The sequence below is a fragment of the Trichoderma gamsii genome, assembly GCF_001481775.2.
Source record: "Trichoderma gamsii strain T6085 chromosome Unknown Scaffold_8.2, whole genome shotgun sequence".
NCBI lineage: Eukaryota > Fungi > Ascomycota > Sordariomycetes > Hypocreales > Hypocreaceae > Trichoderma > Trichoderma gamsii.
The window spans coordinates 1021471-1039609 of record NW_020171345.1 but is presented as its reverse complement, the minus strand read 5'-3'; the positions used below and the strand labels follow the sequence as shown (position 1 = coordinate 1039609).

General features: G+C 51.1%; 4 protein-coding genes across 4 annotated transcripts; 3 read left to right on the top strand and 1 right to left on the bottom strand.

The window, feature by feature from the left end:
• Nucleotides 1-795: 795 nt before the first annotated feature.
• Nucleotides 796-3005, top strand: TGAM01_v203276 (hypothetical protein; the record flags this gene model as incomplete). Its single annotated transcript, XM_018803064.1, has 3 exons — nucleotides 796-1275; nucleotides 1451-2893; nucleotides 2967-3005. The coding sequence occupies 3 exons, from the start codon at nucleotides 796-798 to the stop codon at nucleotides 3003-3005; spliced, it is 1962 nt and encodes a 653-aa protein (XP_018663830.1).
• A 4237-nt stretch (nucleotides 3006-7242) lies between these two features.
• TGAM01_v203275 (hypothetical protein) lies at nucleotides 7243-9546 on the top strand (the record flags this gene model as incomplete). Its single annotated transcript, XM_018803063.1, has 1 exon — nucleotides 7243-9546. One exon carries the CDS (start codon nucleotides 7243-7245, stop codon nucleotides 9544-9546), a length of 2304 nt encoding a protein of 767 aa, XP_018663829.1.
• A 4070-nt stretch (nucleotides 9547-13616) lies between these two features.
• On the top strand, nucleotides 13617-15818 carry TGAM01_v203273 (hypothetical protein; the record flags this gene model as incomplete). The annotated part of the gene is made up of 2 exons (XM_018803062.1): nucleotides 13617-14165; nucleotides 14268-15818. The coding sequence occupies 2 exons, from the start codon at nucleotides 13617-13619 to the stop codon at nucleotides 15816-15818; spliced, it is 2100 nt and encodes a 699-aa protein (XP_018663828.1).
• A 554-nt stretch (nucleotides 15819-16372) lies between these two features.
• On the bottom strand, nucleotides 16373-16802 carry TGAM01_v203274 (hypothetical protein; the record flags this gene model as incomplete). The annotated part of the gene is made up of 2 exons (XM_024549172.1): nucleotides 16373-16673; nucleotides 16729-16802. The coding sequence occupies 2 exons, from the start codon at nucleotides 16800-16802 to the stop codon at nucleotides 16373-16375; spliced, it is 375 nt and encodes a 124-aa protein (XP_024406150.1).
• Nucleotides 16803-18139: the final 1337 nt, after the last annotated feature.

Below are 18139 nucleotides of genomic sequence, written 5' to 3'. Positions count from 1 at the left end.
AGCCTTGCTATCCGGCGGCTAAAATTAAGATATCTACATGTAGTGACGTCTGCATATCAATTTTATTCTTTGAGTAATTCTGAAACAATAAAATGCAGTGAAGAGGTTAGTTAAAAATAGCACATTGCCTTCAAAGAAATAAAATTTCATTTACTGTCTGCTCCTTTTGTTCGCTGCCATACCAGCTGAGCTCCAGCAACCAAGGCTTTGAATCAGAATACAAGGCAGTGGAAAGCACACTAGGCTACAATGGGCAATAGTGCACGCCTAGGCAGGAAAAATCCGGCTGGCAGCCTGGCCCAGTAGCTCAAGTCAAATCCGCATAGAGACGCCGCCATATTTCTTCTTTCGCCAAACTCAAAGCGAAACTTGTTGGCCTCGTTTCTTCAACAGCGCACGGCCGCCCAAACAGCGTCTCATAAAGCAAAGCCCCGGCTCTTTCTATTAGCCGCCAGGTTTCCCTCTTTCTCTCAGACATTCACACGTTCTCCCCGAGCCAGCTGCCACGATCGCAGCCGAACAACCTCGATAGACCGTCTTGAACTTCTTTGCGCTCTTGCGCCCGGCCAGCGTGGCTTTTCGCAGAACCATAGCGACGACAATCCTTTGAAAAACTCTCGACAACCTCGCCAAATTCACTCCTTACCCGTGTTTGCGCAAAGATCCTAGAGTATCAAGCATCAGAGCTCGATCCGATACAGGCATCAGCAGCTTCGCCGCGCGGATTCAACACCCTTTCTTTTTCCATCAAATCAACACCAAAAACCCATACTACAGCACCTCGCACTCGTTGCCATGGCTCCCCGCGGGAAGAACCAACCAACACGAGAGGGCCGAAATCCTCTGGGATCAAAGTCGACCTCCAGGGGCGGCATTCAGAAGAGGAGAGGCCCAACCAAGACCGACAACGATGGAGATCTTGACATGGACGCGCCTTCCAAGCGACTGAACAGAGGCTCTACAAATGAAACAAGGGGTAGAGGTCGGCCTTCAGGAAGAGGTACTCAGCCATCACGAGGAGCTGCAAAGGCAGCTCAAATCATAATGAAGCAACTGGGTAGCGGCAACTCTTCGGACTTGTCAGCTCGGGTTTCAAGGCCAACCAGATCAAGAGGAGGCCATATTGAAGGACTTACCTGGCTGAGGATCCGCGGCCTTAAACAAAGCAAAGCTGCGTCTAACCCGGATGGGGGTCTCTCTGACCTGCTTAGCTTCATGGAGAGGAAAGCCTCTTCCTTTACCACCGGACGAAGACGACACCTGACGATCAGAAAAGTAAGTTCATCATTGACGAGAAAGCAGGGGTGCCAACATCAAACGACGTCTCAGCTGCTCGAATGGCGACTGGAAGACAAATATCTCCGGGGATATTCTTCGCGTCAAATTTTATTTCGCCCCAGCGCTCAAGGTTGAAATCCTCTCTCTTTTATTAGCTGCTAACCCGCCACAGTCACATAGAGCTGGAGAATACGTATTCATTGGAGCCAGCAAGGAGGATGCGGAAGAATTTCTCAAACTCAACAATTTTACATTTGCTGGTACTCAGCTGGAGGTGGTAGAATCTAACGAGGATTTCGCGCCTCCCAACAAGGCGACGGAATCGCCAGAGACTATAGAGTTACGCTCAAAGCTGCAGGCTATTCTCAGTCAGCGCTACATTGGTGACAACAAACTACTGAAGCTCGATGCTCTTGCATCCGATGCTGAGCTAGTAACCCTGGGCATGTTTGAGAATCGAGAACGGGCCCTGAAGACTTTCAAAGGCCTCATGGCTATCTGTGATGGTCTTTTCAAGACCCCACAGGAAAAGAAGGACGCTATTGAAAGCATCAGTCTTGCTAATAACAGCATTGACGATGTTATTCAAGTCGAGTCCGTGGCATCGTCCTTCCCACATCTAAAGAACCTTGACATGAGTGGCAATCAAATTAGCAACATGGAGGGCCTCAAGCGATGGAAGGGGACATTCAAGGAGCTCGAGACCTTATATACAACTGGGAACCCAATCGAGGCGACGGATGCTAATTTCCAAGCGACTTTGTTGGAATGGTTTCCCAAACTACGAATCATCAATGGGATTGAGCTTCGTACTGTGCAGCAGATTGCCGAGCAGGAGGCCGCCCGTCAACCAAAACCAATCCCACAGAGCGGCCCTGATTTCCGGGATGTCAACGGCATTGGCGAGCAATTCCTACTCGATTTCTTCGCAGCCTACGACAGCAACCGCGAAGCACTTACGTCCAGACTATACGACGCCGGTAGTCAATTTTCCCTAGCCGTTGACGCCATCTCAGTTAGAGATCCGAACGCACCGCCTCCCTTACCCTGGGCGGCCTACATCAAATCATCTCGCAACCTCCAGAAAATCACAACCTTACATGCTAGATCACAGCGACTAGTCAAAGGTGCAAACGCTATTTACAACTTGTGGAAGGACCTTCCTATGACTAAGCATCCCAATATGAAGGATGAGCTGAGCAAGTACATAATGGACTGCCACCCATTGCCAGGCTTGGCGGACCCCACAGGCCAAAGCCAGCTGGGCGTGGACGGCTTGATCATTGCCGTTCATGGCGAATTCGAGGAGTACGACCCGAAATCAGGACTTAGTGGCAAGCGAAGCTTCTCTCGCACCTTTGTGCTGGCGCCGGGCATATCCGGTTCTGCTCAGATTCGGGTCGTCAGCGACATGCTATCCTTGCGAGCATTCAGCCCTCTCCCGAACGTATTCGTGGCACCATCATCGGCTCCCACGGATACAGGAAATCAACATCAAGCAATGATCGCCGAGTTGTCAAAACAAACAGGCATGGTCCCGCAATACTCAGAGATGTGTCTATCACAGGTCGAATGGGACTTTGGCAAAGCTTTAGTCATCTTCAATGAGAAGAAGGTATGTTACGATTCGTCATCTTGAGACTAGTGCTACTCGAAACTAGAAGCTCACATGTTTTTTTTTCCAATAGTCACAACTACCACCAGAAGCATTTGCCTCAGCCACCTAGCAGAGCGGTTAGATAGAATGGATTGGCAGGAGAAATGGGACTTGTATGGAGCTTTTTGTTGTTTTATGGGTCGGATATTTATAGAGATTGTTATACTGTTTGGAGGCAGGGGGGTTCGTCTATTACGTGTACGTGTACGGAAAAGGGAGAAGAGAGATGACCAAGCAAGGTCCATAATAGTTGCGGGCAAGACGAAATAAACAAAAATACCTGCATGGTGAGGAGTGTTTGGGAACATTTAGAGATCACAAAAATTTGATTAAGGCCCATACTGTGTTGAAAAGAAAGAAACAATAGCTACTGCGTGACTGATTTAATTCTTTTGCTCCAACTTATTGTGTTTAAGGAGCAACACTCGAGATTATAGTAATAGTTGTACATGTACATATATGCAGGCAAATTGTCGGAATACAAGCTTCGTGGCAGTGTTCGAATTCGCCCTTTGCAACCAATCAATCAAAGCGGAAAGAAGAAATTCACAGCTTGAAACCTCCTATCCACGCGGTTTAGATGAAGCCAAGGGAGCGTTACGCAAGTCGGCTGGGTACAGCGGCTCAATGCCAAGACCACGTGCAATATCATCAACAGGGGGTTGTCGAGATGTCTTTTACTAGTATTTCTATTTGTGCGTCGCTTCTGACTGCGATGAGATGCGTGAGTGCGTTATAGACATGAGACCTTGTACAATTTACACGTAGCTCTACATTCAATTGAGCTCTTCCATAAGGAGAGTTGATGGATTGAGTGGGAATTGCTAGCAATAAACGATGACTGGTTATACGAGCACCTGGATATAGTTTTGAGCTGCCTATTGCGAGCGGCCCCTAACCGCGCATATTTGTATATACGAACCCTATACAGTAGGTATGATTAAAAACCAGAGCAGGGCAAATACGAGCAAGTGTTTGCGCCTGAGTGAGCACAAGCCTACTACTATTTGAGCGTCTAAACCGGCAATGCTAGCGGGCAGTCACTCGGTCTTGGAAACGGTATGCGATGCCTACCCTATACATGTCAACCGACCACCATTTTTTCTACTTTTTCCGACGATTTAGTCTTGCTTTTTATTAGTACTATTTTTGTTTTTCATCGATGATCGATAAGCCAGTAAATCGTTCGTATTCGTGAGTCGCCGTCAAATATGAGACTGGTGGGTTCCATCACTTCTCGTGAGCTGCATCGCAACTCAACTTACGCCCAGCCAGTTCGAGGGAGTAGCTACACTGTATTATTCTGATATTTAAGAAAGACCCCCTCTTTCCGATTTCGGATCTGCGCATCCAGCGCTCCCTGCTTTGTTAGTTCTTCTTGTGCAGTAGTGGTGCTCTTGCTACTGCTTCCAGTCCAGATCTTCATGCTGTGTATCACACCGATCGCAGATATCCGAAGGATATTCGACATGAACGATTGAATCGGTCTGCAAATCCAGAGAAGGTATGGGTTACTAACAGCCAGCTCGACTTGGACCTCCTACTACTCCATTCTTAGCACTTTACCCGTCCAATCCCCATCCGGTCAATCGTTTTTGTTTCTCTGCAGCAAACGTGATGGACGCGCAGTCCAGTCCAGCCCTCGACTCAAATTCGATGCAGATGGAGTGATGGCCGTAGATGGCCGGGTCCAGTTAGGGGGGTTGAACAATGCAGAGCCAGGGTGCATCCCTGGTAGCGCGTTTCACAGTGATTGAAGCCGGTGGGGATGAGGGACTGGACTGCAAGCGATCACCAGGGGTCTGCGAAGCCCCAGCCAGGAACCGATGTCATGCCTCTGCGGTGCTGTTGACAGAAGATGGGCAAAACACTCCGTAGTAGGTACTGTATGATGCCAGTGCAATCTCAGCGGCGCAGCATCAGGGTGCTGTGGAGGCGATGGCGATGCTCAGTCCGTCGGCAGTCCGGCTGCACCTGAGGCAGAGCTCATGGGCGCGAATTTGGTGTTAGGTGACAGTCAGTGCGGTCTTTTGGGGGTGGAGGGGCCTTTTTCGTGTGAGGATACCTACAGTAGCTCGTGCTCAATCGTGGATTGTGTTTAGCTTGTGGTTCGCGACTTGAGCGAGTTGTTGGCTGATACAGCACTTGTACCAGTACAGGTGGCACTATACAGATATACGGGTCACCCAAACCAATGTTGCGGGCCATCTGAGCGAATGCGACTCTGGACCAGGGCTGGTAATTACTTCAGGCGCCAGCATTTACCCGTATTCAATGCTCTCCCAAGCACTCGTATGAGCCGTTGCCGGCATCTGCGTCTCTGGTAGAGTGCGGATACGGAGGTGCCAGGATTGCTGCCAATTTGAGGGCACTGGATGTGTGCATGGCATTTGTGAATTATCGAGCTCACGCGAGGGCGAGATGGACAAGCCCACAGGTGGGAAAGGGTGCTGCTGTTGATGTCATTGGCGTAAGCTGGTCTGGTTCAGGGTCCATCGAACCACATTGGGCACGAGAGGCAAGATGGACGACCACACAGGCCAAAACAACCAGAAACAAGAATAAGAAAATAAAGCTGGTGCTAGCCCGTCAAACGGCCTACTGAAATTGCTTAAATGGAGTTGCTTATTCTTCCCCTCCTTCACCGAGCCCTCATTCGATGGCCTGCTTCTTACATGGGATGGAAACGGAAACGCTTCCTACAGCACCTGCGAATAGCCGCTATGCTGGTACGAGGAGAGCAGCACTTGCATAGCACTAGCACTAGGCCGCTATTCGTACGATGTACTTGTAGCTCTGCAGGCGCCAAGGCACTTGAAGCCGGCGGCGTGATTGGCGGCTACCCCTTTTTCCACCTAAAAAAAAGTTGTCACCCTTCAGGAACGAATCTTGGCGCAAGGCAGGGGCTTTGCTAGCACGCCCGGGTCCTCTGCAAGTACCCCGGAGCCGAGCAGTACCTGTCATCAATGCCTCGCTCCACTGCATTCCAGGTACCGTGACGTCCGCTGAAACCTGGGGCCTACCCCGGGGCTGCGCCGATGGAACGCCACCTGCGCCCGCTGATTGGACGACGCGAGCATGATGCACCGCAAAACACCAGCGATCCCCCCCGGCGCGGCCTTGTAGCGGTACCTGCGCTCCATCCGCAGCGCCTCCTGCCCATCCTCGTGTCTCAAAGCGGGTTCCGCTGGCCGAACGCTCCAGCCCAGGAAGGTAGGACGCAGGGAAACCGCTGGAGGACGGGTAGGGGGGAGGCTCGTTCGTCCGCTGCAGCGTGCGACGAGCGCCGTGGCACCTGAGCGCCAGCGCCGGCCAGGCACTCGCGAGTACCGGTACCTGCGATGCGGCCAGGGTGGTGTCGCAGCGCAGATTCTGTGCAGCCCAGCTTCTCTCGCTGTCTCTCTCTCTCTAATCCTCCTCCTCCGCCTCCTCGTTTTCGCCTCTCTGTCTTCCCTTTACCTGTGGCTTGGTGGCTTTTTTCCCTTTCCTTCTTTTCGTGCTTGCGTTCGTCTTCGCCTTGACCTGCCTTGCAGACGCCGTAGCAGCAGCTTCGCCGGCCGTTCGATTTCCACTTGTTGGCCGAGTTGCTCTTTCTCCCTTCTGCTTGTGTTTTGTAACGTCGAGTCTTTCGCGCTGCTCTTTCTCGCCCTTCTCTTCTCTTTCCGACTCGAAAAACACCAAAAGATATTCGTTGCCGATTCTGGAATCTCCGCCGTTGACACGTCTGGAACGAGAGCGTTGAGAAATCGTTGATTTGCCTCTTCACCTGTTGATTCGCCTGGTTGATCTTCCCGACACACGGCCTTGTTCTTCTCGCTCAACGAAAACCTGCACCATTTCCGACGACTCGCCACGATTGCGCTTTTAGACCTCTAGATCGAGACTGTCACCACTACCACTATTCGCTCTTTTGAAACCCCCCCCAAAAAAACGTCTTCTTTACAGAAACTACTCTCGCACGCCTGCTTATTAGATACATTCGCTATTGTTTTCACCGTATTAACACACGTTCTTGTCGCTACTTTCGTAACGACTGCCATTCATTTTTAGTTGTTTGCCCGCCGATCAACGCTCACTTTTGGATCACGGGCCCTCTCTATTCACCACCTTTTACACACAACATCCAGCAGCAACGACCTGGCAGTGCCCTCGTTGCCAAGCTAACAAACTCCTCTCGGAATTAGTGAAGCTCTACGTTCAGAACCAGGATCACCGCAATGCGCTTATAGGAAACGATTTCTACATCACACCAAAATTCTTTTTGATATCGTCCTAAACCTAGCCTTGTGATTCCTCATCGAAGAGCAATGTCCTTACCGAAACCCCCCTCGTCTTTGGACGGCTCGTGCTCTGTTATTTTTGACAACACGCTTTATTCATACTCACCTCAAGGATTCTTGTCCCTGTCTCTGGAAAGCGGCGCGGAATGGAAGAAGCTACCTCAGGGAGTGGCAGTGACTGGAGGGGCTTGCGTCGAGACCAACCCCAATGATGCTGCCAATGCCGCACTCTTCATTGTTGGAGGAACCGCTGCAGGCGACTATAACGGACTCCAAAAGTACACATTTTCAACAGGCAACTGGACAACCATCACCCCTTCGGTTCCGGTCACGCAGAATCGTTTACACCACGGAGCCACCTACATCCAGGCCGACGATGTCATCTTGGTGTACGCCGGTAGCCAAGACGGTAGCACTGGTCCCTCCTCACAAACATTCACCATCCAGGCTTCTGAGCCGTACGCAGCTCGTTCGTTTCAATCCAGCGCCACGCCCGCTATTTCTCCCTTCCTTACGAGCTGGACCAACAGTGATGCTGCCATGATGAGCGGCGATGGCGTCGACGGTAACATCTACTGGTTCAACCCTCAAGCCGGCTGGAGATATTCTGGTGCTGGCTTGTCCAAGCCACTCAACACAGGCTCTGGCTCGGTAACCGCCGCACTGGTTTCTGGAGATGATGGGTCCAAGAGTCTCTATACTTTTGACTTGTCACAGTCTCCCAACGCCGTCACCCGCACCATCGTGCAAGATGCTGCCGGCAATCCCCTCCCCAGCTCTGCTCCTATTGCTGCACGAAGCATCGAGCAACGCGGTTTGACCCTGGGCAACTGGCCTGACTACAACTCAACATTGGCCCCCACTACTACTCGAACAAATTTCGCCGTGGCCCAGGCACCTGACGGCACTGTAGTCTTTTCTGGTGGAAACGACCAGGTTCCACTTGCTATTTTCAATGCCGACAAGAACGGCTGGGTCGATGCCAAAGCTCTGTTGGATGATCAGCAGATTTCTATCCAAGATATCTCTTCCTCATCAACAACTCCGGCGTCGAAGACCAAGACGACCTCTAGCGCGCGACACACGTCGACAACACACTCTACCTCGACCGCGACTACGGATTCTCCTTCGACAACTGGTTCGTTTACCGGCTCATTCACCGGCACTGCAACGGGAACTGCAGCCCCTGGTATATCCGACTTGTCTGTCCCTGCCCTCCCAACTGGTACTGGCAGTGCAAGCGACGACTCCGGTCCTAGCTCCAACGCAATTCTTGGTATCACTCTCGGAACCATTGCTGGATTCCTCGCGCTTCTTGGTCTTATTCTTCTCCTTCTTCGCTGCCGCAGAAGGCAGCAGCTCCACCCTGAAACAGGAAAGCCAAAGACGCCTCCTATCAACGAGAAGAGCAATGCTGTCTTTGCGCAGAGCACGTTTGCGAAAGGCACTCTTCCCCCGCAAGTGGCAAAGCAGTTCAAAGGCCATCAACACACGGCATCTTCAGAGTCAACCTCTTCAATGGCGATTTTGATGGGCCGCGTGGGCCAGCACAAGCCACAAAAGCTTAGCAACGACTTCAAGAGCCAGATTAGCAAGCCTATTCTCCAACCACAGCAAGCCCCTATTCTTTCTGTTACTGACGAGAAGGGCGATCCTTTTGAAGATTCAGCCGCTGAGCTTCGACCTCAAGAAGGACTTGCAGGAGCAGATGATGGCACTCGAAGAAGTTCGGGCTGGAATAAATACTGGTCAGGGGGAAGTGCGCTGAACATTCTCGGATATGGAGCGCCACAGCCACCTGCACAAGCATCTGCACCCGCCGCACCCGCACAAGCATCCGCACAGAGAGCCACGGTTGTATCGGACCGAAGCTCCCACTACTCACAATCTCACTTCTCACAAGCACCTACCACACGTAATGTCAGAGCAACGCAAGATTCAGCCACGGTTCCGCCTCTTAACTTTGAAGCCCCTCCTGGGATGAACAGAGTCAATACAGGAAGCCCAGTCGTTTCATCCTACCCGGATATTCCTTGGAAAGAAGGCATGTCCGGAAAGATTGAGCGACCTGTCTCAGCGGTCTCGGCACTGTCAGCAACATCGTCAGGCTATTCGAGTGGAATCCCCGAGAGCATCCAAGAGTCGTGGGATCCCACGCATGCTGGAAAGTCATGGGGTGCCAACCGGGCCCCGAGCAGTGCATATGCTCCCAGCATAGTATCCAGCGCTCAGCCCCAAGGACTGGGCGTGAGCAAGCAACCTAAGCTTGCCACGGCGTCGACATCAAATGACATGAGCTGGCTCAACCTTGGTGAGAATTCACGGGTGTGAGTCAGATGACATGATCATGGAGCAAAGTCTTTTGAGCGAAATTAATTTTTTTTGATGAATTGGTCGGCTTATATCCTCGAATCTATTTTGGGCGCGGTATTCTCAGCGGCATGCCGCTTTAATTTTCTCTCACTCTCACTATCTCAATTTTTGTTTTATATTCCTCGCGGCCCGGAGCAGAGCGTACTCGCGTGTTCGTAATAGACATTGTACTGCCGGAAGCGCTGGTTCCTTTGAAGGAAGCACGACGCATCGCAATCTCGACCTGAGTTAGCCTGGACGCCTAGATCTGTGTCCGTTATCTTGGCCTCTCAGCATGACTTGGCGTCGATATCTCTGTTTGGACATATTGGACTCATACTCTTGTTTTCTTTTCATTTTCTTTTCAATTTTTTTTCTGTACATTCTAGAAGCAAAGGCCCGGGCTTGGCCGTTTTCCTTGCGTGTCTTGCGATTGATGTTACCATTTCCCTACAAGTAATTCGCTGGATGGAAGTTGGAGCAAGTAGATGTTAGATGTTGGTGCGGATGGGGGTAGCTGTGGATAGAATTGATGATAGCGGTAGGAGGTGGATGGGAAGAAGGGGGATTTTGATAGAGCTAGGAAGGAGCATGGGTATGGATGTTGAGTGTGGATAGCTGTCGAGAGTAGAGGAGGTGGATGGGTAGAAAATATGACAATCTATGTTGTTCTTAATTACTGACTCGATCTTTGCAATGTGAATGTGAGTGACTGAATATGTGAGTTAGCCAAGTACCTAGGTAAATGTTTGGTAGTTGACGTTGGACGATCTTCCGGCGACATCTCTCCTATCGATAAGGTGATCACCACATCACATTGCATAGTGCAGAGCGTTCCGAAAGCCTCATGCACCTATTCAGCCGGAATGCGGCACGTCAAAAGGATGGCTGCAGCCTTTACGGAACGAAGGAAATGGCCCTGGCCAATGGGGTTTGCGAAGCTGGAAATAAGCTTGCAGCTTCAGCTTGCTTCGAGTTTTGCCTATCAGCTTATCAAGCGAGCGAGCGGGGCCTTGCCTGGTTGAGCCAAGCTCGGACGTTCTTTTTTGGAAGTGGGGGGGAGAGAGTGAAGATGTATTGATTGGCATTAGCAAGGGAATCAATCACATGGAATTTTTGGAATGGGCGGATTTTCATCCCCTTGGTAGACTGCAGTTAGACTGTACTGTGGCGACTCAAGTTGGTCTTTCTGTGCCGGGGCCTCATTTTAGAGCCTCGTACGAGATGATGGACAATGAATATATTCGAAATGATTTGTTTGGAGGGAATGCATTACGAGGTCGGAGATGGGCTGTCCACTCTGTGGATGTCTTTCTTTCTTGGCTTCTTGTTAGTTGATGCGCATTTCATGCTTCTGAAATGGCGATATACGATCCAAAAGGGGAAATATAGAGTAATGCATACTACACATACAAGTAGAAGAAGCAAGGAATAAGAAAAGAAGACAAGTGATAAATGACTGTCATGCAGCAGAAACGAACGTTTGGGCTCTTTTCGTCCATAGCTTTCGTCCCATGGCCACTAGCGCGGGATGCTAGGTGGTACTAATTGGCACTAACGAGGACATGGAGACTGCAAGGAACGGCTTGCCTGCGCTTCTGCTGCTTCGTTTTTTTTACCTTTCTGCCGCCTGTCACTTTGTGCTACTTTTGTTGCTTTATTTCTTAGGAGCATTCGGGTGTTGAGGATGGGTGGGGGTTGGCAGGTTGAAGTGCCGAAAAAGAAGGAAATGAAGGGCCATGTAGAAACTCTAGAAACATTGGGTAGTTCTCTGGGTATGCGCTAATTTCTTCATTCTCTATGACAAGATGCGGCTATTGATGGCCATGAACGTTAGACCTTGCACTTATATAACAACTTTACTGTACCCATTTCCTATTAATACTTGCTACTGACTTACCTGGCAATCAATATACGACAAATAAATTGGCGCTGGAGCTCTAGCGGGGATTACAACCCCAAGTGCCAGAAGAATACGCTCCACGGGGAATTACAGCGAGCGCCGAGGGAAAAAAAAGATGAGGTTTTGGTCCGCTTCCGCTTTTTTTCTTGAGACCCCCACTTCTAGCGAGCGACCCTGCATTCAAAAAAAGAAGAGGGTCTAGAGTCCCCTCGGCTAGGTTTACCGGCCGCTGGCTCCAAAATCTGGGAGGATGAGGAATTTAATAAGCAAGCCAGACGCGTAATAGAGACGGGCGCTCTTTAGTTCGCGACAAGTCGGAAAGTGCGCCGCCGGCGAGTGGGAGTGTAGATGGAGGGTTGGATGGTGACTATTTTCAGGTTCTTTGCACCGCTCCGTGCATATGAGCGGTATCTGGTGATTGCGGACAAGCCACCGCAGGCTTTGGATCGGGAGGGTAGATTCGAGCTAATAGACGGGCTGGACTCGGCCTGCCGTGTTCGGTGTGTGTTGTTGGCTGAGAGCCATGCCGCTGTAGATGCAGGGGAGAGTCGGGTTGTCTGTCAGTGCATATTTCACCATTTGAATCTATTTTCTTGCTTCTCGGCATCTTCTCTTTTCTCCCCTGGCAACAGCACTACCCGGGTAACGCATATACTGTAATGGTGCCGAGTAAATAGTCAAAGTGGTGGAATGCGGAATAGGAGAGGCCTTGTCTTGGTTCATCCAGCCTATCTAGTATGTATCTGACTCGAGGAGCGACGGCTCCCCACAGGCCGTAATAGCATACGGCGTAGTCAGACATTAGCAACGGTACCAGCTTTGGAGGCCTTCGTGTTCCTGTTTTTTTTGTCCCTTGGAGATTTTCTTCTCCAGCGCTTACAGGTCAGAACTCGGCCCGTAGGCAGGTGTTATGGAGTCTCCGTGGAGTATGGATAGATTATAGAATGCCAAGGAGTCAGGGCTGGGGGACCCCGTTTTAGAGCTGCAACGGTCTTAGAGGGCGAGAAGTCTCCCATCAAGGAGAGGAGGGCGGCTGGATCACAGATGGCTTCTCACAGTGCGGTCACAGGCTTCCATATTCGATTCTCGGCCGCTGTAGGATTATAACCGCAGTCCTAGAACCTGCAGCCCGCGGATGCTGCTGTTAGTGCCGTCTCGGCCTGTCCTGCGTCTGCACCATCGTTCCAGTTCCTTTTTGGGCGTGACAGCCGACCTAAACCTGGTAGCATCTAGACCCAGCAGGTTCGAGACGGCCAGCAGTTTAGGAGTGAGTCCTGGAAAGAAAAAAAAGTTGTCGCCTATCCAGTGAATGACAGAGCCATGCGCCGAGCTTCTTTAGCACCTGGCACCGCTGTGGCCGCTAGTCCCTCTAGCACTCGGCCACGCGAGATCCGCTGCTGCGATCCCCCACCTGCTGCCACACTGACCACATGCACTGGCACCGCTAGCGAACGGCACTACAAGCACCAAAGGGACGTGTGCCGCCGAGCCCTGTTACCTGCTTCTCAGTGGCCTCTTTTTTTTTCTTCTCTCTCCCGGAGATTGACCCCATCCGGGCCTTTTTCTTCGCTCGCGCTCTTGGCCTTTTTTTTCTTCATCCTTCTTTCGCCCTGTTGCTGCTTCTCCTAGCCATCGACGCTGTCGTGCTCGCGGCCTTGACCATCGCCAAATGCTGCTTCAGCGACCGCCTTGCCGACGACTTCTCGACTCCCTTACCGTTGCGTCACTATTCGCCAATTGTTGAGCCCTACCTGCAGTACGGCCTTCGTCCGATTTGCTGCCGTTACTCCCCGACCGAAGCGCTCGTCGCTACCCCGACATATCTTCAACCAACGGCGGGATCGCCATCTTCCTTCGGCTTTCTATTCGCTTTTGCTTTTGCTCGGATTTCCCTCGCCTATTCTCCTTTTGCTTTTTTTCAGAGACAAAGTCTCGGGAAAGCGGTGTCCGAGAAGCGCTACTCGCACTGTGGGCACACCATCGGGAAGGGAAAAAGGTGTGTCGCAACGACGCCTTGGGCTGGGACTCGATCGCCGAATATCTTTTGATTTGGGCCTTTATCGCTACGGACGAGGGTGCGGTTTTTTTTTCTTCTCTTCTATTTTCATAGAGGTCCCCATTTCGGCGAACCTCACCACACAGAGCCATGATGAGCTCTGCAACGTGGAACACGCAGGACCAGGCCATGGCCGCGGCATCAGAGGACGACTTCCAGCAGTTTCTCGACATCAGCGGCATGGCCAACATGGGCGACGGAATGCAATTTGATTTCCAGGGTTTCCAGGATGACGGCTCCCACTCCATCATGGCGCAGCCTCGACAGACCGCCGACGCCCTCATGAGCGACACAGATCCCTCCAGCATGATCGCCAGAAGTGACGGCTTGCTACAGAACCACACGCCGGCCATGGCGCCGTTGCCGTCCCACATGATGCCGGCGTCAGCGTCGCACGAGGCTATTTCCAACATCGACGCCCAGATCCAGTATCTCCAGCAACAGAAGTTTCAGCAGCAGCAGCGGCAACTTCAGGAGCAGCAGGCCACCTTCTTCGTGAACCAAGGCCATTCGGTACCGCCGACGCCGCGGAGCCTGGAGATGACGCCTGGTAGTGGCCAGTTTTACTCTCAGGCTGAGCAGATGCCGTCAAGAGGGGCCTATGATAGGGGTTACCATCAACGGTTGGCCGAGCAGGATGTGAGTTTCCCTATGTTTAATTTTTAATTTTCCCCTTTTTTCTCTTCCTCTGCCTTTCTTGATCTGGTGAGCTGGAGTCATTTTCTAAACAAGATAATTCAGATGGCATTTACACCTCTTGTCTCGCCAGCTGTCACACCTCTGGATCCTCATTTCAATATAGACAATGCCTTTACTGTGCCAGGAGCGTACTTTAGTCCGCTCACTTCGCCAGCGCTCCACGCTCAGAATGATTCATCATCCAATTACGACCACAACACTCACTCAAACAACTCACCGATAGAGATGGATCTCGAGCCCCTCGTAGTCCCTGCCGTCAACTTGGACCTCTCAAAAAAGACACGAAAGACACAGGCCACCAAAGCCAGGAGTAAGCCTGGCGTCAAGAGCTCACCCATTTCGAAACCACTGAGACGAAAGACGGGACCTAGCCCGGCTATGGTCTCCCAGGTGTTGAGCGAAGTTGAAGAGAGGAACCTGCAGAATGAGCACGGGCTACTTCCATTACCCGCTGCTTCTACTGATGGGTCAGACGAAAATGCATCCGTCTCGCCAGAGAACCTTTCAGAAATGCCTCCTCCCCCGATTCCCGCCAGGCGCTCAATGAGCAAATCGCCTTATATAAGACCGCAGATGAATATGCAGCCAAATCACGCCACTGCTCTGCTCGAAGAGCAGCACCTCCCTCACCCTGCCACGCCAGCTTCGCTGATGAAGCTACCTGCTTCCAAGACAAAGAAGCTCGCAACAAGCCATCAAGAGCCTCAACTATCTGACAATATCGAATCACTTGAACTTCCTGAATCAATATCGAACCAGACTCTGGCTGGTAGCCTCGCCAATGTCCGAATTGCTTCTCAAACCCCTCGACCCGAGCCAAGCACAGCATCCAAGGGAGTTACATTTCAGTCTATGCCTTCACCGATTGTGAGAGCGACAGGAACATCGTCAGCAACCCAGAGTCCTGTTTTACTGCCTGGGCCAGCTGGCTCCAGTCAGCGAAAGACACCGCAGCTATCTGCCCGCAACAGCCGTAAACGATCTACGGGCTCGATCCACGCCTCTCCAGCTTTGCTACCCAGGATATCTCCCAACATCAAACCCCTTCTTCCCGGGACGCCTGGAATGTCTGTTGAGGACCACGCGTCGCGACTGTTGATGTCAAAATCGAACTATCAAAATATCTTAGAAGGCAACCAAGTACCCGGTGTATCTTACCCCAGCGAGTTGTCGACAAACCTCACGTCAAAGCGGACATCTCATAAAATTGCTGAACAAGGCCGTCGTAACCGAATTAACTCCGCTTTGCAAATCATGGCGAGCCTCCTCCCGGATGGCAAGAACAAGATAGCTTCGGGCGACGACAGCGATAAGAAAGGCGACAAGCAAGGTAATGCGTCAAACAGCAAAGCCAGCGTCGTGGAAAATGCTATTGTCCATATGAAGAGTCTCGAGAAGGAGAATGGGGACTTGAAGCAAGAGCTTCAGGCCTTGAAAGAGCAACTTGAGAAGCTGACAGGATCAAACGGCAACAGTGTCGATAAGACGCTGCCAATGATTAATGAGGAGCAATGTGCCGGCGGGGGACCGGATGCCCAAGGAGATCTGAAAATGGCGAACGAGGCAGCAGACGAGCCTGAAAAAGCCAGCTGACGTTGATATCGGAGAGCATACATATGTGTGGAGCAGAAGCATTACGAGCTGGAGCGGGAATATGGTGTTATCAATGGGATATGATCATTATACATGATATTGCGTCGTGTGGTTTTTCCGGTTGGCAAGGAGTGGAGGAACGGGGAAGAATATGGCATATTTGGGTGGCCTTTTTACGATTTCTCAGTGTTCAATTCCCCCCCTTTCTTACTTTCTTTGTCCTTGGTATGCATTGATGTCAAATGGGGAGACGCGTTTCTTTTTTTGCTTGCTCTTGCTTTGGCTTTTATTACTCTGTTTCTTTATTATCTTATTATATGCATGATAGTGTAATCTAGACTCTGTGGAGAATAAACTCCTGAATATCACTACGCAACTGAAAGCGTATCATTTCTTCGTCATACAGTTTTCATGGTTATCTATCGAGAGGTCGTCGATCTTATTGTATTGTTTCTTTAGGTGGCTGGCACTGCTCAGTGCCATCGTGGTATGGTATAGGTGTATAGCGGTGTTTCACGTTGGGTACCAAGCATAGGACAGCTGTGGGAGTATTTTTACGCAGATTTGATTGCTGTCTTGCTTTCTGCCGCCAGAACGTCGACATCTAATTGTTCCATGACCTCCAAGACCAGCTTGAGCCCTTCCATGAAGGAGTTGACGGCAACTCGCAGCATGCGATTCGTGGTCGCCTGGTATTCCACCTGCAGCACTTGCGCAGTCTGCTCGGGCTCGGTCGACGAAGTAGATCCGATGGAGAAGTGTCTCTGGACGAGGGGCGACAGCTCGGGATCGACTTGGAGGGCCTTGAGGGCCGTGGAGGCGAGTCGGGGTGTGGGGAAGGGGAATTGCAGATGTCTGTGAGAAATCAAGATTCTGACGGTTAGAGACTGAGGGAAAGTTGGCTAAAAACACCATCGATTGGCAGGGAAACGAGGGGACATTGTAAACTTGCATGCTGCATGGGAACTTGGGATCGGAACTCATTGTGACGGGACAACCGGCCAGCGGCGGGGGAGTGGTTTTGACCGAGACAGCGGCGCAGTTTTTGCTTCTCTTTGTCTTCTTTTTAGGTTTGTGCTCTTGGTTTGATATGGTAATCTAAATGTTCTTTGTTGTACTGGCGCTTTGATGATTTTTGGTTGATCAAGGACGGCACTCTGAGCTCTTCTCTTTCTTATTATTTGCCTTTCGTCTTCGTTGTTTTCGCTCGAACAGGGTTTTAAGCGAAGGCAGCTGAGTGGCTGATGCGCGTCAGGATAACAGACCGGGGGGGTGGTTGCTGTGGATCTGCAGTCGTCGACGGCGGCTGGTATGCGAGGAATGGGAAAATGGAAGCTTTTGCGCCCTGATGATGTGACTGACGATGTTGTAGTAGTGCGCGTGGAATGGATATCAGCCACAAATCAGTGTGGCGCGAGCAGGTGTCGAAGCCCAACTGTGGGCAGAAAAACACACCAGCGCCGGGGGTACGTATCTCCGCAGCAAACAGCAGCAAAGCTAAGGTACTACTACTAGTAGACTGGAGTGCCAGCAGAGCAGCCGCTTGGACCATGTTGTGATGTTGCTGTGGCGACGCAGCCGCGACCCGCCATAACAGCGCATGCGCTGGCTCTAGGCGTTGGCGAAACAGGCTTCATAGGGGCTGAAAGCGCCCTGTAAGCATAACATCTGCAGCTAAACACCCCCCCTGTTACAAAAACACCGTGACGGCCCATACATATCACCAGGTCCAAGCATCACTTTTCCTCTTGATTCCTCTTCTCGCTTCCCCTCTCGCTCACGGGTTCTTCCTTTCCTCCTTCCATCCCTTCTCTACCTCTTCCCTCTCCAGACGAAGGCTTGGTCTGTCTACATCTTCTTCTTTAGTTTAATATCTTTGCTTGGGAGCTTCTCTGGTTGAACAGCATTGACGGAAGAAGAGACGGGAGACTGAGAGAGAAGGTGACCGAGAACCGCCAAGGCGTATTCGTCGTGCAGTCGCCGCAACCACATACACCCCCGGAATACCCGCTATCCCGCGACGAATTTATTCTTCTTTTGCGACGAGACGAAGAGACTCATCGACGGTGGAGTAATTGAGGCTTCAATTGAGTTTTACTCTGGTGGATTTTTTTCTTTTTTTGATATCCAAAAAAAACCTACCGAAGCCAACCCCCCCTTTTATAAGCTGTCGTTTTTGTTGTTTACATTAACCGATCACACGACCCTTTTTTTTGGAGCTTCACCGCAGCTTTTTAATTCCCCTTGTCTTTGCGCACCTGCACCGCGCAATTTGGTATCCCCGTTTGCATCCTCAATCAGCATTTTACAAGTTGTGGTAT